Source organism: Salvia splendens, chromosome 8 (assembly GCF_004379255.2).
Source record: "Salvia splendens isolate huo1 chromosome 8, SspV2, whole genome shotgun sequence".
NCBI classification, from domain to species: domain Eukaryota; kingdom Viridiplantae; phylum Streptophyta; class Magnoliopsida; order Lamiales; family Lamiaceae; genus Salvia; species Salvia splendens.
Window position 1 is genome coordinate 15,750,686 of NC_056039.1, and position 25,694 is coordinate 15,776,379.

The 25,694-nt window shown below is 36.5% G+C and overlaps 5 protein-coding genes across 9 annotated transcripts; 2 read left to right on the forward strand and 3 right to left on the reverse strand.

Moving 5' to 3' along the window:
- Positions 1-166: 166 nt before the first annotated feature.
- LOC121744048 lies at positions 167-6,062 on the reverse strand. 5 transcript variants are annotated; one of them, XM_042137488.1, is made up of 12 exons: positions 5,952-6,017; positions 5,700-5,752; positions 5,128-5,517; positions 4,521-4,706; positions 4,310-4,421; positions 4,200-4,233; positions 3,908-3,945; positions 3,778-3,800; positions 3,549-3,701; positions 958-3,434; positions 696-785; positions 167-608 (listed from the first exon to the last, which is right to left on the reverse strand). In XM_042137488.1, exons 3-12 carry the CDS (start codon positions 5,196-5,198, stop codon positions 562-564), a joined length of 3,231 nt encoding a protein of 1,076 aa, XP_041993422.1. In that variant the 5' UTR covers positions 5,199-5,517; positions 5,700-5,752; positions 5,952-6,017; the 3' UTR covers positions 167-561. The 5 variants fall into 5 exon arrangements, with proteins under 5 accessions (XP_041993422.1, XP_041993421.1, XP_041993423.1 ...); XM_042137487.1 differs by having other exon boundaries at positions 5,700-5,761; positions 5,952-6,016; XM_042137489.1 differs by lacking the exon at positions 5,700-5,752 and having other exon boundaries at positions 5,952-6,062.
- A 5,958-nt stretch (positions 6,063-12,020) lies between these two features.
- LOC121745833 lies at positions 12,021-12,798 on the reverse strand. Its single transcript, XM_042139778.1, has 2 exons — positions 12,640-12,798; positions 12,021-12,443 (listed from the first exon to the last, which is right to left on the reverse strand). Exons 1-2 carry the CDS (start codon positions 12,796-12,798, stop codon positions 12,021-12,023), a joined length of 582 nt encoding a protein of 193 aa, XP_041995712.1.
- A 3,579-nt stretch (positions 12,799-16,377) lies between these two features.
- LOC121745834 lies at positions 16,378-16,740 on the forward strand. The gene has a single exon (XM_042139779.1). The coding sequence runs from the start codon at positions 16,378-16,380 to the stop codon at positions 16,738-16,740; it is 363 nt and encodes a 120-aa protein (XP_041995713.1).
- A 14-nt stretch (positions 16,741-16,754) lies between these two features.
- Positions 16,755-17,207, forward strand: LOC121745835. The gene has a single exon (XM_042139781.1). The coding sequence runs from the start codon at positions 16,755-16,757 to the stop codon at positions 17,205-17,207; it is 453 nt and encodes a 150-aa protein (XP_041995715.1).
- A 4,145-nt stretch (positions 17,208-21,352) lies between these two features.
- Positions 21,353-25,460, reverse strand: LOC121744394. Its single transcript, XM_042137915.1, has 8 exons — positions 24,927-25,460; positions 23,672-23,819; positions 23,439-23,589; positions 23,225-23,350; positions 23,068-23,148; positions 22,558-22,750; positions 22,220-22,490; positions 21,353-21,894 (listed from the first exon to the last, which is right to left on the reverse strand). Exons 1-8 carry the CDS (start codon positions 25,122-25,124, stop codon positions 21,632-21,634), a joined length of 1,431 nt encoding a protein of 476 aa, XP_041993849.1. The 5' UTR covers positions 25,125-25,460; the 3' UTR covers positions 21,353-21,631.
- Between the last annotated feature and the right edge of the window lie 234 nt (positions 25,461-25,694).

Genomic DNA, 25,694 nt, shown 5'->3' on the forward strand with positions numbered 1-25,694 from the left:
CTTATTTATTTTTTGTGGACAAAGATAATACTCCTTACGAGATATCCCCATTTTTGGAAATGTGTGAAATGTCCCAAAAAATCGAAAATAGGTCACTGGAACATCTTAAAAATGAAAATGAGCACGTGGGAGTAAAGGGGAAATGCGAACAGAAAATAAGCCATAATTTATTGAGTAAACAAGGGCATCATAATTATTTAAATTTAGCATCATAATGGAAATGCCTCAAGTATAACATTTACACCAGGAAATATTGGACTGATGGAAACTAAAATTTGAATGATTACACAAGATTTGATATAACTAAATGCCAGCTGTATAGACACAAATACAGCACAATAGTCGTAAAGAGATGAAATACAAATGTGGTGTGATTTGTGTCCAAGAGACATAGCTAAGACTTCTAAATTCTAATCTTGTTTTCAATCAACGGAACGAATCTGAGGGTGGTCTACTTTGTCCGGATCATGAAATTGTATTGTGCAAAAACATGTTATAGAAGTCCTGTCCTACCTCCACGTTGCAAGCCACCCGTAGAGTCGGGATTACCGTTTTCATGTCCTATTTGCTGCCTTTAAATGCTGAAAGAGAGAAGAATGACCTTGTTGCTGAAAGAAAATGAACAAAAATTTATTACACAATATTGAAATCATACGGCATACGGATGCAGAATGGAAAAGGAAAATTTAATTTACCTTTCGTTACAGTCACAGAAGCAGAAACATTTCCCTCCTGAAACTGCTGAGATAAACTCTGAGCATCAAGCTTCCTAGTACTTGCTTGAGCTGAAACAAAAAATGTTTCATCGTATGAGGACATATTTATCACGTTGGATAAACTACTTCAGCAACAAATCATGAATGTGTTAGCCATATTGTTTTAAAATATGAAGGAATGGCAGGTTATGTTCTATTATCAAAGACTTCACAAGAAGAATTTAAGCTTTAACAGCATTACCATGTTGTTCATAATCAGAGTTCTTCTGGTGCCCGTTGTTCTTTGAATGATGGGTTGCTATCCTCAACAGATTTTCAGCACTTCTCTTGCTTGTGAATCTGGAATCATCAGAATCGTCTTCTCCTTCAGAAAAGACAGATGGGCTAGACCAACCTGTTGAGTTTGCATCAGTTTTACTCTTACGGGCAAATTTTAACAGCCTCTTTAACCCTTTGGGTGCATCTTTGTGGTAGACCATTGCTGGAGGATTTTCAGCAATCCCCCATTCACTGGAATCAGGTTCACTGCTCTCCTCAAGAAGCATCTGTGATAGGGAATGACGAATTCGAGGACTTGACGCTTCAATAGGCGCCTTATAAGCTGGTGAAACCACTTTTTGGTTACCGTGTTCAACAGAGATCATGGAGTGATCATGCTCCTCTATTTCCACCCAAGCTGTTGGTGAGATGGTCAATTCTTCTTCAGCCTCAGCATCAGCATCAGCCTTCAATTTAGGCTCTTCTACTCTGGCGGTGCTATCACCAGTGGTAGGGTTAACCTCACCTGCATCTTCCTTGACGTTACATTGTGGGGGACTCTTTGTGCTGGTCCCAGATTCCGTGCTAGTGTGAACTTTGAAGTCTTCGTTTTCCCTTTCTTCATGCTGACCAGCTAAATCAGACGAATTAGAAACTGTTGGTTTGTCATCGGCCCGCAACAGATGCCCAGCCTTCCTCAATGGTTCTTGAGGAGATGCTTTTTTCTTCACAGTTGGATTAACACTGGAGGTATTTTTAGAGCCTTTGCGAAGAAAAGGCTTTGATTCCAATGGAACTACACTGTTCTTCTTTGTCACCTTGTTATATAAATTAGGTTTCGCAGAGGAAACAAGATTTTCTTCTGTGGCAGTCTGAACGTTGCTTTTGACAGTTTTCTTAGACTTGGTCACAGATTGCTGCTTTTTTTCAATGGCAGGTTTCAGGGTCTTCTTACTGTCATTTTGATTCGGCGTGACAGATTTTGCTCGTATTCGAGATGTCTCTACTTTTGAGCTAACCTGAGAGGCCGGCACTGTTTGCTGTGACCTTCTACGAGTTGGCACAGCACCAGAAGCTGATTGCACACTGTGGGTTTTAGCAGGAGATGGCCCTCTAGCTCCAGGGGATGGCCCTCTAGCCGCGGGAGATGGAATTGATGGCCATGATTTACGAGTGGCGGGCAGTGAAGAGGCTTTTGTAGATACTTTCTTAACAGCCCCAGGTCTAGGGTTTTCTACCTTGGGATTTACTGGTTGAGATGCAATAATTTGTGGTTTCTGGAGCTTCTTCACACTATGTTTTCTACTAATATCACCATTTGCTGGGCTCAGTTGTGATTTTTTTGTATCAATATTTTGTTGCATCCCTTTGAGGTGTTTGCCTTTTCCTTCTCTTTTTTTGGTAGCTTCTCCCCGAAGTTTCTCGTCCCTCTTCTCCTTGTAGTGATCATAAAATCCACCTCTCTTCTCAGACGGCAAGCTTTGTCTTTTGCTACCAGCTGGCACAGCAGTACGGCTTTTCACAGGTTTGGTTTCCATCATCTTCATCAGCAGTTCATTTAGTTCTGCTTCCTTTTGACGACTCCACTCTGCTGAGGTGACTATTTTTTCATTAATGTCAGTTGATTCAGTCGGACAAGTATCCTCTTGCATTACTATAGGAGTGCATGTTTCTTTTTCAGGTGAATTCAACTTTGCATCTGATTCACAATGCTCAAAAGGGAAGTCTTCTGAAGCAACTACCTGCTCTGCTATGGACTTTTGCGAACTATATATAACTTCCTTGCTTTCTACATTATTTTGAATCTCAGTAGCAGAATCCTCAGTAACATCATCTTGAGGACATTGTGAAGAATCTTCGCCCATTCCACTGCTCCATCTTCTCAATACAGACTTGTTCACTCCAATTGATGCACTCAACAAGGAGCTAGCCTTCTGACTATCCACTGTTTGATCCTTCTGTTTTCTTTCAAAAAGATTTATCGCATCTTGTACACTCATTCTCTTTGCATTATTCTCTGGTTTTTTGAGCGCTTGCTCAAAGCAATCTTCATCACTATCATCTGCAGAGTCTTTAGGTAACATTCTATCCCGGGAAGGAAAATAGTTCAGACTTTTAATAGTTATTGCAGTAGACCTTCGAGATCCAGATCTACCAATTTGTACCCTCCGCATTGGAGATGCTGACCTCCTAGGTGAAGCAGATCTTATAAGAGGCCTACTTCTTTCTGCGGAAGGTTGCTCTTCCTCACTTGAAAAAGATGATTCATCACTTCCTGTAGAGCTTTGCCTCTCTACCTGTGCCGCTTTAGCAGGTGAGACACCATATATTACTGGAAGCTCTGAACAAACTGATTTAATTGGATAATTGCTCCTTTCTTTCGGTTTTAACCCGTCATTTTCTGAAATTTCAACAGCCTGAGCTCCATGTCTCAGTTCTACATATTTTCCTAATGAATCACTGCAATGAATACATGATAGACATTACCAATAGATCCACAGTTTCTGCAATGAAGAGAAGTTAAAACTTTGACGAGGAAAACAATTAGCCCAGCTTCATAACAGTCAAGAGTACCTCAAATCTGTTGATCCAAGATGTCGAGAAAACTTTTCTACATCAGTCATCTCCTCCACAGAGTATCGAGAACCAGCAGCTTGGTCAAAAGCAGTTATCAACTCATCTCGCAGGGAATTAAGCCTCAAGTCCATGGCCCGCAACAATTCATTCCTGCAGGCCACCAATGGTCAGAGTACAGATATGGTAATTGGAACTTTAAGTAGCAGCAGACAAGTAACAGACATACTTGGAAGCACTTGAGTCGTCAGCCTGCACACAAGCCATTACCAGAATAGGCAGTTAATATAGCACAGACAAAGATCTTCAATCTAGATTGAACAAAGCAATAAACTTGAAAAGGCGTAAGATCAACTCACTTCTGCTGTAGATCCTGCATCATCCGCGCAGCTGTCATCTGACAGAGGAAAATAAGGGAAACTTAACTTTGTATCTGGATATAAATGACAGCAAGCTTCTATTCCCTAACAATAGAGACTGCTTCTTTTTGTTAGGCAAGAGGTTATTCCTAGAATATCTATACATAAGACCTTTTTGTGTTGACTTATTCAAATAAAATCAGAAAAATGTTGCTTATTAAAGACAGTTGTGAATTACAAATTGACATCCTTAAACCAGATTTCCCTCAAATCAAGGTATGAGGACACTTACCAGATAGCCCACTTTGGAACTGATATTCTTTACCCTGAGGAAAGAACTTAAAATATCAGATTTAGCATTGGAGAACAGAGATCAACTTCGGTGGAATTAACTAGTTTTACCTTTGCATATAAAGAAAGATGGAAACTGCGAGCCTCCTCTAGCTGAGATATCTCATTTTTCATGGAATTAGTGACTTCTAATATGTCTTCTGACCCAATTATATGTAGGAACCTATTTCATGAAAATAAAGTTAGCATGTAAAGAGGATACAAGAACTGTTGCTTATCTGTAAGTGAAAGAAAATAAGCAAAAGAAGAATATCTGATAAACCTTATCAAAGTGGATTTAGTAAACCACTCATTGCCGTGCAAATTTTCTGGTGTGGAAAGTTTATACTTGTCATCAGATCCTTTTGAATGCAAAGCTCTGATGTCAACTGAATGCAGCAATAGATGCTCCAAGAGTCCAGATTTGACTTTCTCTTTCTTGTTAGCATAGCTTACACATGCCTCATATCTTTAAAAAGCAACAAACAACCAACTAAATCACCAATAACTAAGATACCTTGGCAACAGACTTCAAACATCACCCAACAGTAGAAGTAGGAGTCCTAATTTCGCCACCCTATTTGACTCACACATTCATAACTACTTAAAAATGATACTAAAATTTTCCAAAACTATATAAAAGTACCTAACATAATATTACGACCAATGATTTGGAAACATAACTATTTCAGTGAGTCTGAAGAAGCAAACTGTAAGGTAGTTCAAGGAAAAACTCTTCATTAATCAGGGTGTGTTTGAATATAAATAAATGATTATGAGATATTAGAATCAACATAGCAGTCTACGGAACCATACACCACAACAGACAATACAACACAGGCCACAGCATCCAAATAATTGCAAACAATCAAGTTTCTTTGAAGTATAACCTCTTTTGGCTCGGAAAAATATGGAACTCAATGTAATCCACTGGAGTGTTGGCATCTATCACTGCTTCCATCTTTACCTATACTTTGCTGAAAGCACAATACATACAGTAGAAAGCTGCAAGCACTGCAACAGCCACATTTTGCAGATGTAAAAACTTTAAACTCTGTGCCTAATGTTACAAACACTAAAAATGGAACAACGAAAGGAAATGTAACCAGAATTTGTTTTTAAGTTTCAATCACCACGAACCCAATTTCATCATTGAGCTAACAGACGGTTACGAAACAATTGCTCGCAACAATCCATCTATTACACCACCATTGCAAGGTCGGAAATCGCACAATTGTGATACCGTAAATCCAGGAACACTATAATCAGAAGCCACCTATCTGTAACACATAAATTCAAATAAAAATTGAATGGTTGAAAAGGCATGACCGAATGTCAATTTATAAGCTAATCAGAAGTAACAAAATAATGTTTATTCAATCCAAGTCAGGCAGAATTTCTTGTCTGTGAGTAAATAAAGATGCAAATATGAAGAAAACGTAAAAGCATCATTCATTCATACCTTCCTTCAAGATCAGATCTAGCCTCCAAAAACAGAGCAAAATGCTGAAAAAGCTACCAAAACTCAACAAAAAGCAGAAATAAAGGAATACACATAATTAGAACTCTAACGCAGCAGCATCTTAAGCCAGCAATGAAGTTTTAAATCCTGACATTAATCAGAACAGTAGAGAGCATCGCGCACACATTTGCAAGCTTGAAACCTTTAATGCGAAAATGCAAACCACGAGAGAGTGAGAGAGTAGTTACTTACTGAAGTGAAGCAAGAGAAGCTAGAGAGAGAGAGAGATTTGTGTTCGTCCCTTTCTGTCTTCTTATTTGAGGTAGAGAGAGAAAAGCAAAGGAGACTGTTGTTTGAAAAAAGAGAAACCCCACACCGCTAGATTCAAAAACACGTATGCCTAATGCTTTTAGGACTAAAGGTCAAAACTGATCCGATATAGTCATTTTATAATTTTGATTTTAAATTTTATCTTTTGAATTTTTTGATCTTGTAAATTTTAAATCGGATTACAATTGGTCCTCCGTTAATAATTTCGTTAATATTTAACAGTCAGCGATTTTAATTACAATTTTGACTAACTTAAGCAATTTTTAATTATTTAATAATCAAAATTATTTTTTTAAATAAAATCATAAATTATTTATGATAAATAAATGAAATGAATCTAAGGCCATCCGCAACGCTGTCTCTTATTCGTCTCTTAACCGTCCCATCTCTTCACTATTCATGGGGCCCACTGTACTTTTCATCTCATCTCTTAACTAAGGGACAACACCTGCAACCCTCCATCTCTTAACCATCTTATAACCATCTCATCTATTTACTTTCATTCAATTTCATTTTTTATTTTTATTTCCAACAAATTCAATTAATAAAAACACACTTCATTAAATAAAATAAAATTACAACTTAAAATTCTAAAAAAATAAAAAACCTCATTAATAAAATCTAAAAAAAATTACGATGGATGTAAGTCCGGGATCGACGTTGAGGCGCCGCGGCTTCCTCTTCCTCCCTACGTCGATCTTCTTCTAACGATTCTTTCATTATTCGACGCATTTGCTCAAACGGATCCATGAATGGATTAAATTTGAGAGAAGAATAATGTTTTGAGATGAAAATTATAGAGGAAAGAGAGATGATTTGAGAAGAATAGATGTGTGTTTGTGTATATAAATGAGAATGAAAGAGGAGTATTTATAGAATAAAAAGGTAAAAAAAATAAAATTTCAACGGTAATATTACCGTTTTTTATTTTTTATTTTTTATTTTATTTTTTTATTAAAATTGATTTTTTTTGTTTGGGCGACAAGAAAGGGTTAGTCAAGTACAAGGCTTCGTCGAGAACTACTCTAATCCCTCATCCAGGAATGGGATTCGCCGGCGATCGAAGTGAGGGGGAGGGAGATGGAGTGTGATTCGTCGCGGGAGAGTGAGGAGAGAGTGAGAAGACGATTCGTTTTTGGCTAAGTGTTAGGGAATTTGGTTTATTTCATTTTGTTATTTTAAATTCATTTGTTTTTAGTATAATTATTGTTAATATATTTGTTTTGTCTTATTGGAGTAATAAATTAGAATAATAATTAATGATATAATTAGTGAGTTAAAATCATAATTAAGAGCTTTAATCGGTCAAAATTGAGTTAAATCCGTTGACCGTTATAAAATTAACTGACCAATTGTGATCCGATTTGAAATGTAAAGGACCAAAAAATTCAAAAGATAAAGTTTCTGACCAAAATCGTAAAATGAACATATGTTCAGGACCAGTTTTGGTCTTTACTCTACTTTTATTTTATAATAAATTATTTTCTTAAAAAGAAAAATATTGCAGGTTTTGTTTTTTAGGAATGAATAAAGAATGGATTTCCATAAATATATTCATCACTCAAGATCTGGAAAAGAAGCATCTCTATTTTAATAAAAAAAAAAAAAAAAGCATCTCCATTTTAAATGATTTAACTGTACATTATCTTTTTATTTTTTACCTGGCCACATTTACATGATTTGTATTTTAAATTTTAGATAATTATAAGTTTGTGAATTTCAACTGTGATTCATAGTTTTCTTGACAGCATGATTGGAGTATTAAATATGGGAAGAAATAAGAATACCAGTTGTTTGGGCCACACCATTAAATGACAATAAGGCCACACCATTAAATGACAATAAAGCCACTAAAAGCAGGATTTTTTGCTGTCTTCCCAAAATATATAGTCCATTTAGGGGTGAGCATTCGGTTTCGGTTTCGGTTCGGTTTTTTGCCAAAACCGAACCATAGTCGAAAAACTGAATTTAGTTTAAAATCCAAACTGAACCGAATCTGAAAAATCGAAATCGAAAAAACCGAAAACCGAACTTAAAAACCCGAAAAACCTGAACAAAACCGAAAAAACCTGAAAAACCGAAAAAAAAACATATAATATTAATATAAGGTTGTGATCAATTGAGATTTTTTAGCCTAATTGAGATGCATTATCAGCCACTCATTTTTATTAAATGAGTAGGTCCAGAATTTGCCACATGGAAAATATTTTTAGATTAAATAATTATGAAAGGGCAGAATGATAATTTCATGGTACATTTTATTCAATAAATACTTTTTTTATTTTTTTAAAAAAAAAATTTTAATTTTTTATTTATTTTTTTTTTTTGTAATCTACATATACAATTCATGTCAACTACACACATATAATGTCACTATGTGTACAATTAATGTCAACTATGTGTACAATTCATGTCAACTACATATACAATTCATGTCAACTATACACATGTGATGTCAGCTATAAGTTGTTGACATTTGATGTGCAGACTATTGACGATAATACCCCCGAGTTGACATATTCTACTTGCAGTTGACATTTCGAAAATGTTGTGGATTAGTGGCTGAAAATGCATCTCAATTCTCAATTAAGCTTAAAATATCTCAACCTAACACTACCCTATTAATATATTTATTTTATTGAGATCAATTCTATTAATATATATATATATATATATATTATTTTATATATACTAATATTATATATAATATATTAAATTAATAGAATATATATATAATTTGGTTTTTTCTTTGCTCGAACTGAACCGAACCGAAAAATGAAATTTTTGTATTTTCAAAACCGAACCGAACCGAAAAACTGAAAAAACCGAACCGAATTTCAAAATTTCGGTTTAGTTCGGTTCAGATATTCGGTTTTTGGTTTTTTTGCTTACCTCTAAGTCCATCCATTCACTATATATAGTTCCACATTAATTTGGCATAGATTTTAAAAAATATAATAAAATATACATAAAATGTAGGTCCCACTTTTATATATGGAGTATTAGTTTACTGGAGTTCATAGTTCATTACCTAAAATGGAAAATTTTAAATGGGACTTTAAATTATGAATGTTCCAAAATAAAAAAAAAATTGGAACATTATTTTGTGGACGAATAGAGTATTATTTTGATATTTTATATTAGCTACGTACCAAGATAGTTAAGCTATTTCTTTTGTGCACATAATTTAAGAAGTTGATGTGTTAAAGGTTAGAGTGAACTATGCAAATGGGCCAAGAACTATGCGTTTTGCATGCAAATGGTACCTAAACTTTAAAAATATCGTGGGTAGTCCCTGAACTAAGTTGTAATCACATTTATGGTACCTTTTCACTATATATCAAAATTTTACACCCAAAATGCATTCAAGGCATGACGTATATTTTTGGAGTTTCATATTTAGGTACTAGATTTGATATTTTCTTTATCTCTCTCTAGTCCTGAATATAATATTTTCTTATAGTTTGAATACCTAAAATGATACTCCATTATTCAGTTCACTTTTTCAATCACTTTATGTAGGATCTTCTTTCTCTCGCTTTCTCTAAAACTTTTAGAAAGTAAAAAATTAAAATAAAAAATACTACTACGGAATTCTTAAATAATTATAAAATTTAATTATTAAATAATTTGTATCAAAAAATAATCGAATCAGAATCAAACTTAAATTGAGCTATAAGTTATTTTGGTAATTAAATTTATCATTTAAAAAGTTATTCGATATTTAAGAATTTCACAGTAGTACTAGTATTTTTTATTTTATTTTTTTCTTTCTAAAAGTTTTAGAGAAAGAGAGAGAAAGAATAGATAAAGAAAATATTAAATCCAGTACCTAGATATGAAAGTAAAAAAATGTCTTTCATGCCTTGGGGGCATTTTGGGTATAAAATTGTGATGAACAGTGAAAATGTACCATAAATGTGATTACCCCTTAGTTCAGGGACTACCCAAGATATTTTTAAAATTTAGGTACCATTTGCGTGCAAAACGCATAGTTCATGAACCATTTGCGTAGTTCACTCTAAAGGTTAAAGTATAAAGAATAAAATAGAAGATTGAATAAAGTATGAGAGAGAAAGACAGAGTAAATTATGAGTGAGAAAAGTGTTTTTGTCAAAATAAATGACTCAACTATTTTGTGTCAACCCAAAAAGGAATATAACTCGACTAGCTCGGGATAGATGAAGTATAAATACACTCCCCCGTCCAATAGAAATAGGTCATTTGCAGATGACAAGGGTTTAATGTGTAATTTGTAACGTAAGAGCAAATGATAAAGAATAGTACTCCATCCGTCCCATAAAAGTTGAGTCACTTTCCACTTTGGATTGTCCCAACAAAGTTGATACATTTCCATTTTGGGTAAAAAATAGGGATTTCAAACACCTTAATTAATGATGCCCTTATTACAATTAAAATCTAATCAGTGATTAACAATTTTAAGAAAAAAAAATCACCCACCCCAACCACCACATTCATTTCATCCGTCCCTCTCTCTCCCATCTCGAAAACTCTCTCTATTATGGAAAACCCTAGATTCACAAATAACTTCATCTCTTCGCCGGCTCTTCCTTCTCTTCCCCTAAAGCTTTCTCTTCATCCACTTAATTGCTCCGTCGTCGTTGTGGGAACGTTGGCGGCGTTATCCCATCATCTCTAGCGGCCATATCTCTCTCGATTTCAATTGTACCATGGACGATTGTAACCCAAATGCAGAGGGTTGGGTGAATCCTCACCGTCCCCTCACGGTGCAACACCCTTGTCGTGGTGAGCTCACTGGAAACGTTGGTCCATCGCCTCCAGTCTCAATTTCTCTCGATCCTCTCTGCACCACAGACGATTGTAACCCAAATGCAGAAGGTTGGGTGAATCTTCGCCGCCCCCTCACGGTGCAACACTCTCGTCGCGGTGAGCTTGCTGGCAACATTGGCCTATCGTCTCCAACCTCAGTTTCTCTCGATCCTCTCTGCACCACAGGCAATTGTAACCCAAATGCAGAGGGTTGGGTGAATCTTCGCCACCCCCTCACTGTGCAACGCCCATCGTCTCCAGTTGCCTCAGTTTCTCTCGATCCTCTCTGTACTGTGATCGAGAACAATCGAAATGATGATAGTTGGGTTCAACCTCGCTGCCCCCTCACAGCGATGCCACCCCCACTTGAACCTGAGCTTTTCGGCGGCTGGATCGACAAATGTAACATGGATTTGGGAATTTACAATGATTTAGCCAACAAAGAGGGAGAGCACGGATCAGAGAGCATGTATGATTCTTACTTCTTTGAACTCCCTCTTCACCCATGGCCTATGGAAGGTGAAAGTTGGGATAGGGCAGTAGCAGAGGCTGAGAAACACTGTGCAGCTCTGTTTGGAAGTGACTATACGAGATACTATCCAGGAAATCCACCATCTAACGAGCCTTGACAATCTTCCTTGGTGAGGTGGATTTTTCATTAATTTGTTGATGTTGTTGTGGTGTGTTGAAGAATTAATATGCTGTTGGAGATGCATAGATTAATTTGTTGTTGTTGTTGTTGTGTGTTAGATGAATTATTATGTTGTGGTTGTTGGGGCTGCAAAGATTAATTCGTTGTTGTTTGTTGTGGTTATTTGGCTTGTGTGTGCATTAGTTTATATGGTGTGTGTGCAACAATGAATTCATTTACAAAAACACATCATGCATCAACTTCTGACCTACAAAATCATTGACAAAAGCTGATTATGCATTATCCTATGCATTAGACAATCCATTTACAAAAACACATTCTACATCAGCTTTTGCACTACCAAACCATTGACAAAAACTAATAATGCAGTATCTTATGCATTACAAAATCCATTTATACCAAAACATAGATGCACTAATCTTCACTGTTAGCAACCTTTGTCTTCACATACCTAAGCCCTGATAATTGTATCCAATCCTTCAGCGCTACCCTCTGCTCGGAGATAAGAAATGCATTCATTGACCAACTCTAGTGGAACTTGTAAGTTCTCAGGAAGTTGTGCACTTCTCCTTAATGATGCTTTCCCCAATGTGTAGAATTTTGTAGCAATTCTGGCCCTTCACCTTCATTATCTCTAGCATACAACTTTGCAATGATAGGAATACATTGTCTAGAGTCACAGGGCATAAGTCATGGAAAGACTTCTCCACTGCCTTAACTAAATCATCTAGGGTGTCGCATGTAGTCTGCAACTGCAATGATTGTATTGCTCTAAACCAACCCAAATCATTCACATTAGTATCGGGTGAGTTTGGGGGTTGCTGCACTATTTGTATATTGAAACCATTTTGAGTGGCAGCAGCCCTAAAATCTGATTCATGATTTGCAATATGTGGTTTTGCATTGTCTTGTTGAATAGTGATAAACTTACTTCTGCCTTCAGGCCATTTCTCCATTATAGCTGGGATGATCTGAATCCATAAACAACAAAAGCATGCATCAAAACATTTATTCCACAATTATATGGAATGCATATATGTCTGTCTTTATTGCACAAATATGTAAAGATTTTCAGTGTATCATCAAATAATTGATGCATTGAAATGCAACAGATTGTGCATATATAAAATGCATATATAGAAAGCATATATAGAATGCATACATTACCTTATTTATTATGCATTGCTTAGTGACCTCTTTGGTGATGCTTGCAATAGGCTTAGTCTCTAAAGTACCTGCGCATCTATTTTTGCTGTTTCTTTTTGCTGGAACTTGTTCCGTGAATAGGAAAAATGCATATTTTCCCATCAAATAGAACCTCTCCATTGTCTGAAAACAGTGGTCTAGTAACAGCGCACATAAACATGATCTTCGAGATGTAATTTTTGTTTTTACAAGTGCGATGTGGTTCATTCTCTTCCGGTGCCAAATAGTATCGTTGGGATCCTTTAGTGATGTAGAACCATTTCTCGTCTATGTGGACAGTATTGTGCATGTTCCTATTGTTTAACATTATGTCAAGTTCTATGGCTTCTAGTGTAAATGTCAATCGTAAACGCTTGTTGGGGGCTGTTAAGTCAGGCGTATTGCTGAAGAATGTGACCTAATCAGCCCAGCTCTCACCCACCTCCCTACTGTCGATTTACTGCATCCTAATCCAATCGCTAAACTTCTAATGTTGGATCTTTTCGAAAAATGCAGACTTTTCAATAAGGTGACATCAAGCAGAATTCTTTTTGCATGTTTGGCCTCTTCCTATTCACTAATTGTATTGCATTACCTGTGTTTTGTTGTTGTTTTGCAGCATTCCAATATCTTGAGATAGTTTGTCTTGACATACCAAACTATTGATGAGCTTCCTTGATGGTGCCATGAGGGGGTTTTCCGTTCACTCACATTCCGAGGATGAATTGGACGACCAAGTTCTTCTTTTCTGTGGAATACTCCGTGTGACCCATTCTGCAAATGCTGTAATGAAGTTGTGTTGCTGAAATGAAGTGAGGAATGTTGAAATGAAATTGCAGAAATGAAGTTGTGAAGATATATATAGAAGTATGTGGAAAACTTGTAGGCACCATTTCTGAATTTTTGTTTTCTCCATTGGCGGTAGTCTCAAATTTTTGAATGGATTGATAAATGTATTCGGCGGCAGTCTATTCAATGAAATATTTGTTTATTTTAAAAGTGTGTTTACTACTGTTACAACTGGATTGAATTAGTAATTTAATTATAAAATTATTAAAAAAAATTGAAATTGTAAAGTGAAATTCAATTCACAAATTAATTAAAAGTAAAAATGAAGTCAGATTTGAATTTCATATAGAAATAAAAATTACTCCAGAATAAGTATTAAAATATTACTACTTGTCAAATCACTTCATCCACTATCCACTTTATTACCAACCCACTTAAAACACTAATCTCTCATTTCTTAACCTTCGTGCCCAAAAGTTATGACTCAACTTTTATGGAACGGAGGGAGTACTCTGTAGTTGAAATAGTGTAATACTAAATGGCAGTACTATAAGTAAAATAGTAGGAATAAATGGTTTTCAAAAATGGAAATAGATTTCTATGAGACGGATGAAAAAAGAAATTCAGTATATTTCCATGGAACAAAGAGAGTAATATTCCATCTGTCCTAACTAAGTTGATACAAAACTTTTGGGCACGGAGATTAAAAAATTGTGTTGAGTAAGAAAGATACAGACAGAGTAAAGTAGGTGATAGAAAAAATAAGAGTGATTGGATGTTTTATTTTTAAGTAAAAAAGGAAATGACTCAACTTAGTTGGGACATCCTAAATACGACTCGACTTAGTTGGGACGAATGAGTACTTTATTGAACTCAATGTTGTATATGTGCAAAATCACTTATGAAATTATTATCATTAGTCGTTGCAGTTGTTGTTGCAATATACTCCATTAGTCGTTGCAATTGCAATATACTCCATCGATCCGCCAGATCTTTTGGCGGATCCATGATTTAGTACGGAGGTACAATAAAAAGTTATACGGACTTGGAGCATAGAATCAATCTTTTATCTTCTTTTGACTATGTCATTATTTTTCTAATAAGAAACTTCATTATAAATAAAAAGGTAATTCCTCCGTCTCTATGTAGTAGATGCATTTCTTTTCGGCACGGGATTTAAGAAAAAATGTTTTAAATGAGTTAGTTAAACTGAGAATAAAGTAGAAAGGAAAAATGTAGAAAGATGAAGAGAGAGTAAAGTACTTTTTGCCAAAAGATGAATGACTCAACTACAGTGGGTCAACCCAAAAAGGAATACGACTCAGCTAAAGAGGGACGGATGGAGTATTAATCTTTAGTGTTATTACTTGACCTCCATTATTTAAAATGGAAGTTCTTAAATTTATTTATTATAAATAATATATAGCATAAGTTTTTAAAAAATGTGCTATTTTTAATGATAAATAAAATTTTAGTTTATTTGGAAAAAAATTATTATTTTCAAAAAATGAAAGAGAATTAAAATACTTTATAGAATAATTGAGAAAATGGGATGAACAAAATAAATGTATTAAAAATCATTTTTAAAAAATAAATACATTAGAAATAGGAAACATAAAAAGTTAATGACTTCATTTCATGTTAATAGATGAATTTATTTTTAGCATGAAGATTGAGAAATAAATATTTAATATGTGAAGATGAGAGATTGAAGTAAGAGAAGAGATAAAATAAGAGAGATGAAGAAAGAATAAAATAAGTGAGAGGGTAAGGTATGAGAGATCGTGTATATTGTTTTTAACCAAATATAGAAATTACTCTATTAAGTATCAGTGGCGGATTCAGGATTTTTATTCCGGAGGTGCGAATAGTAAGGTAGATAATTACATAACAAAGTAAAAAAAATATTGCTAATGTATTATACATTAAAACATTGTTTAATTTTAAATTAATACTCCATCCGCCCCATTCTAAGTGAATCATTTTTATTTTTGGGATGTCCAACTCTAAATGACACATTTTTAAAAATAAAAACACCACTCTCTCTATTTTTTTCCGTCTCCACTTACTTTATTCTCTCCAAATAACACAAACAATAATATAAACTATTACTAGAATAGAAAATATACTCATGTGTTATAAATTATCTAACATAACAACAAATAAGGGCACACATTTTTATGACTATAACAAGAATTAAAAAAATAAAGTGTGAATATTAATTAAATGTTGTATCATATTCATAATTAGACAATAAATCTAAAATGAGGCGCCATGTATCATATACTCCATATCATTACCATATCACTATTTTCTAGCGGCTTAATTTAGGTTAAATATCTTCTTCAAATCAGACGTGAGATTGCTTTATAATTTTTAATTAGAGATATATTAAATTATAAACAATAATATAGGTATGATAGCAGTAAAAAAAAATGGGGGTACAACCGTACCCCCTAGTTCTACATTCCGTCCGCCACTGTTACGTATATTGGAATGCTAAAAAAAATACGACATTATTAACATGGAATAGTGGAGTAATATATTAAAAGGAATTAAGCTTTAAAAAAATAGTGAAAAAGACTCTATTCGTAGAAATTTTAAAAATGTTTTAGTAGAAAAAATTAAAGTCATTAATATATTTTAAAATGCGTAGTAAATGGTAAAAAATAAAAGAAATTTGAATAAAATAGGATAGAAAATCTGAAATGCCCTTCCTTGGAGTCAAACTCGCGTCTGAGTAGAGACATGAGAGCTTTCCGTCAGTGCGCTAGATAATATACTCTGTATCTCATTTTCATATGTAATGCTAGTTTAAAAAATATGGAAGAAAATATTAGAAAAAGTTAATAAATTTCTGAGTTCTATTTCATTGTTCTTATCTTCTCTCATTTTATTTCAATACACTTTCTCTCTCTAATACATTAATCAATGTCTTCCGGTAGCGATTCTGACGACGAAGTCATAAACCGAGTGGTGAAGCGCGTGCTTGCAAGGGCAGCACGACGTCGTGAAGAAGCGAACCAGGAGGCGATTCGAAGGCCAATCCACCGCCGTCAATCGGGCGAACGTGACCACACTGAGGCCCACAACCGGTTGTACGCGGATTACTTTGCCGAGGACCCACGATGGGGCTCGACGGTTTTCCGTCGGCGTTTCAGAATGCTGCGAGAGCTATTCTTGAGCATCGTTAACGGGTTATCGGCGCGTTACCCGGACTTCCAACAGCGTTGGGACGCCGCCGGAAAGCTTGGGCTGTCACCACCGCAGAAGTGCACGACTGCAATTAGGTAGTTGGCATACGGAGGATGTGGCGACATGTATCTCTTCACGTCGCCGACACAATTGGTCGCGATTGTCTGAAGAAGTTTTGTAAAGGCGTGATTCAGACTTTCGGCCCCACCTATCTACAGAAGCCGACCGCACAAGATTGCAAGTTCCTGCTTGATTTGCACTGGAGGGTGCATGGCTTCCCGGGTATGCTGGGAAGTATAGATTGCATGCATTGGCAGTGGAAGAACTGTACGACCGCTTGGAGAGGCCAATTTATGAGCGGGTTCAAGGGCACATACCCAACCATCATTCTGGAAGCCGTTGCCGACCAACGCCTATGGATTTGGCATGCCTACTTCGGTGTGGCCGGGTCGAACAATGACCTAAATGTCATGCAGTCCTCGCCTCTGTTCAACGACCAGTGCCAGGGAATAGACCCCTTGGTTGACTTCACCGCCAACGGAAACCAGCATCAGATGGGGTATTAATTGGCGGACGGCATATACCCAACTTGGCCCGTTTTCGTGAAGATGATCAGTTGTCCAACTGAGGAGAAATGAGTTATTTTGCCCAACGGCAAGAGGCGGCACGAAAGGATGTGGAACGGGCTTTCGATGTGCTCCATTGCGTTTTGCATTAGTCAAAGGTCTGACGCGGTTCTTCTACCCAGGTGATATCACTGATATCATCTACGCCGCTGTCGTATTGCATAACATGATAGTGGAGAGTGAAGGTGAAGATGTCGCCGACGTCCCCGTCGAAGACATTGCAGGCCCAACCACGGTGTCGCTAGAGAGTCCCACCGGCAGGGTGTCCCTCACAAATACGCCGAGCGTCTTCGGGCATTTGTTGATATGCGTCAAAAAGAGGCCCACAATCGTCTACAACATGATAGGATTGAAGAAATTTGGGCACAGATGTATAGGGGCTGATGCTTTATTTTTATTTTTAGTTTTATGTAAAATTTGCATCTTGTTGTATTCTATTTTCCAATTTTGTAATACAACGAAGATTTGCGTATTGATGTTTTTGGTTCTAAATTAATTTAATTTGATAACATATTAAATATAGAAGTGCTAAAAAATTTAAACAAAATGGTGATGATGTGGAAATGAAATGGAATGGGAGAGCCCTTCCATTGTAGGGAGATAGGCCATTGGCCAAATGCTGATGTGGAATGAGAGGGCCCTTCCATTGCTAATGCTTTAACCGGTTTTCCGGCTAAGCACCCCTAATTAACTATTTAATACCTTATTCTCTATCTTACTTTACCATTTCTCGACTTTTACTATTTATGATCATTTTTACAAAACGAGTTCAGAAACGTGACCAATTAATATGGGACGGAGAGAGTATGATTTAGTGAATACCTTTTGATTTGTCAAAGAATCGACGTGGCTTGCACCTTCTCCATGTGTCGTGTTTGTACTCTACCTTAAATTTTCTAACATATTCCCAAACTCACGTGCTTCCATTTATGTGGGCAAATCTTAGATGATACGTATAGGATTGATAGATGTGAAGACAAGAACCTAGATCTAGAGAAAAAGACAAAAATTTCTATCTTTCCCACGATTAAGGAGAGAATCGCTCGTCCATCCAAATTGATAAACACCAATTAAACTTGTGTCTCTAGCGGTGTTTCATCAACCGTGAAAGTGTTTACAGCAAAAAAATCATCCATTCAAATTATCTCCAGGGAAAATTGGAAACCAACCTGGGCTCGAGCGAGGCATGAGAGTTATCTCCCCAGATATGTCTATAGCTTAGCCATGAGCTCCGTGTGTTGAAAGTATAGCGTCATGAAGTTGTTCCTTCAGGCTCTGTTTGGTATCATGGAATTGACATGCGGAATTGGATTTGGAGCCTCCAATTCCAAATCTAATATTCGATACCACAAAATGTTTCGATTTTGAATTGAATTACAATTCCAATATCTCCCAATTCCATGATTTGAATTCAATATAAAAAGTAGATAATTGGAATTTCAAATTTTAAACAATAATAAAATTGCACTGTCACACACCCCCTCCCCCCACACACCCGCGTACACACGTAAATATACTTGGACACACACAAACACGCCTGCACACCTAACACATATACGCACGTATGCCTACACACCTAAGAGCATCCGCTTTGGTGCTCTTGCGGAAGAGCAGACGCCGTTCCAACGGCGCGGCGAGTACCATGCTCGCCGATGTGCTCTTGCCGACGGCACGACCCTGCTCAATAGCAAGAGCATCGCCGTGCCGAAGAGCATGGAGACATGGCGCGTCATGATTTTCCAACGGCATTTCCATTGAAATTTCTTTTCTTTTTTTAAATCGAAAATGATCCCAAAATTAAAAAAAAAAACTATACACACATGCTGACTGCGCACACACGTGTACACACCTACACACTTCTGCACACACACACATACACACAGCTACACGGCTGCACACACACCCACACATTCACACAACTGCACACACATATACACACAACTGTACGGCTGCAGATACAAACACATACACATACCTGCACACACACAAAACACACCCTTGCATACAGACAACACACACTTGCCCACACACCTTCACACACACGCACATACACAAATTGCATAGTTTCCTTGAATTTAACTTTATATCAATTATATTAATTTACCGAACAAAGGATTTGGAATTGAATTATAATACAATTCTAATTCCAATTCAATTCCATACAATTTTCATTCCAATTCCGTGTACTGAACGGACCCTCAAAGATTGATCGCAAAGGTGATTCAATTGGTCTCAATTGATGTGAAGCATTGAGCTTCCCCACTAATTCGCCTAATGAAGGACGCACAACCTCTTCCAGTCGCTGCATATTGATGGATAGTGTTTAGCCCGCCATGACATGAGCAGAATCGTCAAGGCTGATACCACATTGTAGAAAACTAGGATTGGCAGAGTTAGGAACAACAAACGATATCTTAAATTTTTGAAGAATCGACGTGGCTTGCACCTTCTCCATGTGTCGTGTTTGTACTCTACCTTAAATTTTCTAACGTATTCCTAAACTCACGTACTTCCATTTATGTGGGCAAATCTTAGATGATACGTATAGGATTGATAGATGTGAAGACAAGAACCTAGATCTAGAGAAGAAGACAAAAATTTCTATCTTTCCCACGATTAAGGAGAGAATCACTCGTCCATCCAAATTGATAAACCCCAATTAAACTTGTGTCTCTAGTGGTGTTTCATCAACCGTGAAAAGTGTTTACAGCAAAAAAAATCATCCATTCAAATTATCTCTAGGGAAAACTGGAAACCAACCTGAAATTAGCGAGTAGAGAAGTAAGTGTGGCGTGTCCATGGATCAAGCGAGAAGTGAGAGTTATCTCCCTGGTTATGTTATGGCTTAGCCATGAGCTCCATGTATTGAAAGTATAGCGTCATGAAGTTGTTCCTCCCGGCTCCATTTGGCATCATAGAATCGGACATGCAGAATTGGATTTGGAGCCTCCAATTCCAAATCTAATGTTCGGTACCACAAAATGTTTCAATTTGGAAATGAATTCCAATTTCTCCTAACTCCACAGTTTGAATTCAATATGAAAAGTAGATAATTGGAATTTCAAATTTTAAACAATAATAAAATCGCACTATCACACACCACACACACACCTGCGTACACACATAAATATACCTGGACACACGTGCGCGCCTGCACACCTAAATACATATACGCACGTATGCTTGCACACCTAAACACACACACACACACACCTGCTGACCTGCGGACACATTTGTACACACCTACACACACAAACACACGCACACACATTCACACATCTGCACACATACACACAGCTACACGGCTGCAGACACACACACACACATTCACACAGCTGCACACACATATACACACACATACACATACCTGCACACACACAAAACACACACTTGCACACACACAACACACACTTGCCCACACACCCGCACATACACATTGCATAGTTTCTTTGAATTCAACTTCATATCAATTATATTAATTTACGGAACAAAGGATTTGGAATTGAATAATAATACAATTCTAATTCCAATTCAGTTCCATACAATTTTAATTCCAATTTCGTATACTGAACGGACCCTCAGAGATTGATCGCAAAGGTGATCCAATTGGTCTCAATTGATCTGAATCATTGAGCTTCCCCACTGATTCGCCTAATGAAGGACGCACAACCTCTACCAGTTGCTGCATATTGATGGATCGTGTTTAGCCCACCATGACATGAGCAAAATCGTCAAGGCTGATACCACTTGGTACAAAACCAGGATTGACAGAGTTAGGAACAACAAACGAGACACTACCTAAAATGATTGTCCTACTTGAAGAAGAACTCGGTGAAGAAGGAAATGAGAGATTATCCGAATTGATACATGAGTTTTTTTTCTGTTATTTAAGTGTTTGCTTGTGTAAGCTCTTAATCCGAGTCAATTAGCTCGTTTATCACACGATAATTGTCACTTATTCCTAAACGAAAGCTAACAGAATGTTGCCGCTCCTCCAAGCTGTACAGAATAACTTCAACGTCAACATCATCGACAACACCAAGAAGAATACTAAGAATTATTCATTCAGAAACAAAGATGAGCAATTTACAGATAAACAAGATTATCTTGCACAACAAGCACTGTTCTTACACTGTCTCTTACATCTACACACCAAATGTTACTGATATCTTAGTTAGGTCCAAAGCGCAGTCGAGTAAATCAACAAACATGGCGCCTACGAATCTATAACATCATGATTATAGACGACCCCCTCTTCATGGGGGTCAGAAATTCACAAACTCAGATAGGGGAAACTAATGGTTTAGCATTCTATTAAGCAACAAATGTTCATCTGTATGAAAATGGGCTCCAGCTCGTCACCTTTAGTTGGACCACACATGAACAAGACCATGCCTATTTCCGGTGTAAATCTCATTGCGGTCTTCATCGTAGAAGAGGGCAGTGATATCTTCCAGGGCCTCAGCAACAGTGCTGATTCTAGAAGCTTGAATGCGCTTTCTTGAGTTGCACTTCTTCCCCCCACAACCTGCACTGCAGTTGCATTCGTTCATCGGAAGACTATTGCTCGCTTTTATTTTTGCCAAGCACTTCCCCGTTAAGATATTGCTGATGTTGATAGAACCCGCTGTCAACAAGAAATAAATGAGAAACAATACCAATGTAAGACCATTCCTTAGAGATTTTCATATTAGCTTAGTTCCTATCACATTCAACAAAGATTAAAATAACCTGCAATGCTTAGTGTAAGAAAAAATTCATATTTGGGTAGAACCAAATTATTATAAATAATATTTTGATATCGACAAAGTGCAACATTAATGTTAATACAAATGATAGTACATGGAGCCATGTTATTTAAATGTGTAGAAACTATTTCTCTAATAAAGCATAGACCATGTAATAGAGATACAGAACTTAAACAATTATAATCAAAATGGATATGAGCATACCAATCCCTTCAGATAATGGTTCATCAGAATCTGCTTTGCAGTACGAAATGATGAGATCCTGATCGCTTGTAATATATATGTTGTTAGTGTTGCAATCAGGATGCCATAAAAGGTGATCCTCAAACGAGGTCACAAGTTCCCCTCTGAAGTTCCAGACAGCAACTGTTCTGTTTCTGAACGTTAGGAATAATTGGTTCTCGTACAGAAATATGAATGCGGACGGGGTCATGAACTCGGTCCGGCTAACTTCTGTTATCTCAACATTGCGAACCTAAACAGACAGAAGTCAGATTTCAGAAAGAACAAGAACGTCACAATTGTAATATACAGACACTTACATCAACAATCTGGAGATTCTCATTCTCCTGCTTGACTAGAAGCTTTTCATTGAACTGTTCAATGAAATCAACCTTCTTGTTTCTATGAAGAAGATGGTTGAACGATTTTAAAACAGTCCCATCTTCAATTGAGAGAATCTTCAAAGGGACAGCGCCTTGGGTTTTTGTAAATATCAAAAGCATGATTCCTGGACTGTTGTACAACACATGCAAAAAAATTAAACATACATAAAAATGCCACAAGAACACTATCATTGGGCGGAAAGTAGAAACAACAAAAAAGAAAGAATTTCTACAACCTTCAATTGTGACAGAAAGTAATTCAGCTAATAGAATTACTCAAGTATGCATAAAATTATAATAGTGCAGTTTACAGACCAAAACCATAGTTTCAAGGGTCTGGGCCCCTCCCAAAGGGAAAAGAAGCATTCCCTCATCTCCCCACCCCCAATATAAGTTTTTTGAAATGAATATATACAAGAACATCTTACATAGAAACTATAACATTACCTGATCTTAATCTCCTGAACATTTTTATCTGAAATTGAGTATAACATCGTGTAGTTTTTCAAGTCAAAAACCTTGTATATGCTGAAAGAAGACAGTTGTAGCTATCAGAACAAGTGTCAAAATATGCATGATGATCCACTTATCAGCTAAGAGTTACCTGTCTTGTGCGGAGTAGGTAAGAACCTTTCCATTAACATCATCAAACTCAACAAAACCAGGCCACTTCAATGACTCAGACTCAAAAAGGGGGAAGCCAGCATCAGGTTTGCCTCTTCGTATGTATCTAAAAGATGGGGTAATAATGTGATGATAAGTAATGAAACAAAATGCAAATAAAAAGAAACAGCAAGCAAATGGTGAGATGGAATTACTCGATCCTTGTTGTTCTGCATTTTAAGGAACTAAAATTATCTGAAGCATAGACTGAAACAGTGATTAACGAATCATTATTTTTGTTGTAGAATAAGCTCCGAATGACTTCATCAGGACAAACATTCAAGAAGCATATCCTCTGGTTAGTCTCTGCATCAATGGGTGAAATATATAAGCCTTATAAACAGCCAGGAGAATGGACAAGGAGCATAAATTTCAGTTGTAAATGCACCTCGACTAAATGCTGCACAGACACCAGATTGGGCAAGTGCAAAGACGATATCCCGGGCAGCAACTATCTCAATAATTTTTGACCTCTTCTTCAGAAATGGTAACGACAAAGAAGAATATCCCTTGGGATCATGAGTATCATACTCCTCCTGAACCAAAAGATCAAGGTTGGTATTAGTCCATGTGCACAGATTGAAGACAAGTGAAACAACCAAAATAAAGAGGTCTATTGACAAAAATGTTATTATACATACATCAGATTTTGGAATAAAAACTTAGCAGATAATGTACAGGAAAAAATGATAAGAACTTGCTCATGCTATACACCAATACTAGAGGATTTTCATAAGAAAGAAATACCCAAAAATGGCATGTGCCCATATATTTGCACCTGAGAATAAAGTTTATAAACTTAAACAAACAAAAGACAGAAAATTGCTCATTCACTATGCCATAAAAAATTGTATCTTCAACATGCCATATGCACATGGCATTATGTATCCTCTTGATTTTCTGACAAACTCGTACCAGTATCACATAGATCATTAAGAACAGTAGCAATAGAATTTATTCAAAAACAGAAGGGTCTAAGAATTAAGATAGTGTAAAACTAGAGAAAGCCAAAAAATTTAATGTTTAGTTAACCTATAACACCTTTCTTGTACAAAAGTTTGCTCATGAAAGACCCAATTATTTGATCTACAAGCGATAAGAAGAATAGATGACAGTACAAGAAAAGACTTAGGTGCATAATTATTCACGTAAGTAGCTTCACGGACATCGCACTTTCAAGAACCATTGATTGCATAACATCTCTATGTGGAGGTTGACTAAAGAATCATAAACAATGTCATAACACACTACCACCATCTAATATGTCTCTCAGCCTCCTTTATAAGCCGTTGCATTTTGGCATCACAAAAGGCCAATAGTAATCTAGATAAAGATTGAAACATCTATCCATGTAAAACTATCATAACAACTGAAAAAATACTGGCATCTTCCGTTTAGACTTCTCTCCACACATAAAGGTAAACAACACCACTGCTCTGGTACACAGATCTACATACATAAACGCATATACATGATAATTAAAGTGAGAAAACACAAAAAGCCCTAATTTTTCTGTGCGTCAATATATAATTCAGAAAAGCTGAAATCATCACAGGCAAACTACAAACACTTGAATTATTCAAATTGCCCAAACCAAAACCACAAAAGGTTGAAGCAAACATTATGAATTAAATCAAGTAAACCTGCAAGCGAATGTTGCGGAATCGCTCCTGAGCATCACTCATGCTAAAAGCACGGTCACGCTTCGAGGAAATCTCCCTTCTCTGCAGCTTCTTCACGCTGTTAACAAAGCCATCTAAACCGCCGCGCGGCCGCTTCTTCGCCACCACTCGCCGGCCACAGCACGGCCTGGGGCTCGCCGTTATTCTCCGTCCGTCCATTTTGGATTAATACACTAATACACACCCTTTTTACAAAGAAATCTAAACCCTAATGCACATCCGAGATTGAATTGTAACAGCAAAGAAAGAAACCCTAAATCTCCGCCCGGACCCAGAAGAGATTAGACCCGAGGTCCGGAGCGAAATTGAAACGAAAACAAGAGAAGAAGAGATTCCCCTTTTCTTCAGAAGTGAGTATTTGAATTAATTGTCGCATTTACGCAGATTTGGATATCTATGAACTCTCTCTCTCTCTCTCTATAGCATTAATCAGGTGAAAGACAATATGGGGAAGAAGAGTAAAGGTTTTGGTTAGCAAAAGAGGGGCCTCAAAATACAGAAATTTGTCGGATTTTTGAAGCAATTCCAATTTCCAGATATACAGCATCCCACGGTGTAATTTGTATTTTGTTTTATTAAATAAATTATTTTATTCATAATAATAGTAATAGTAATAGTAATAGTAATAGTAATAGTAATAGTAATAGTAATAGTAATAGTAATAGTAATAGTAATAGTAATAGTAATAGTACTGTCTATTTTTATGACATCTGTCCTTTGAAGTCCTAG

Bases quoted from the DNA above. Each gene is read 5' to 3' on its own strand.
- LOC121744048 (XM_042137489.1), bottom strand. From the start codon at position 5,198: ATGGAAGCAGTGATAGATGCCAACACTCCAGTGGATTACATTGAGTTC. The intron at 4,707-5,127 runs GTTATACTTCAA...TGCTTTTTAAAG, and splicing joins ATTTTTCCGAGCCAAAAGAG to ATATGAGGCATGTGTAAGCT. The intron at 786-957 runs GTAATGCTGTTA...TTTTTGTTTCAG, and splicing joins CTCTGATTATGAACAACATG to CTCAAGCAAGTACTAGGAAG.
- LOC121745833 (XM_042139778.1), bottom strand. From the start codon at position 12,798: ATGGAGAGGTTCTATTTGATGGGAAAATATGCATTTTTCCTATTCACG. The intron at 12,444-12,639 runs GTAATGTATGCA...TTATGGATTCAG, and splicing joins AGCAATGCATAATAAATAAG to ATCATCCCAGCTATAATGGA.
- LOC121745834 (XM_042139779.1), top strand. From the start codon at position 16,378: ATGTCTTCCGGTAGCGATTCTGACGACGAAGTCATAAACCGAGTGGTG.
- LOC121745835 (XM_042139781.1), top strand. From the start codon at position 16,755: ATGTGGCGACATGTATCTCTTCACGTCGCCGACACAATTGGTCGCGAT.
- LOC121744394 (XM_042137915.1), bottom strand. From the start codon at position 25,124: ATGGACGGACGGAGAATAACGGCGAGCCCCAGGCCGTGCTGTGGCCGG. The intron at 23,149-23,224 runs GTAACTCTTAGC...GTCTTCTTTCAG, and splicing joins ACCTACTCCGCACAAGACAG to CATATACAAGGTTTTTGACT. The intron at 22,751-23,067 runs GTAATGTTATAG...GTTGTACAACAG, and splicing joins GTTCAGGAGATTAAGATCAG to TCCAGGAATCATGCTTTTGA.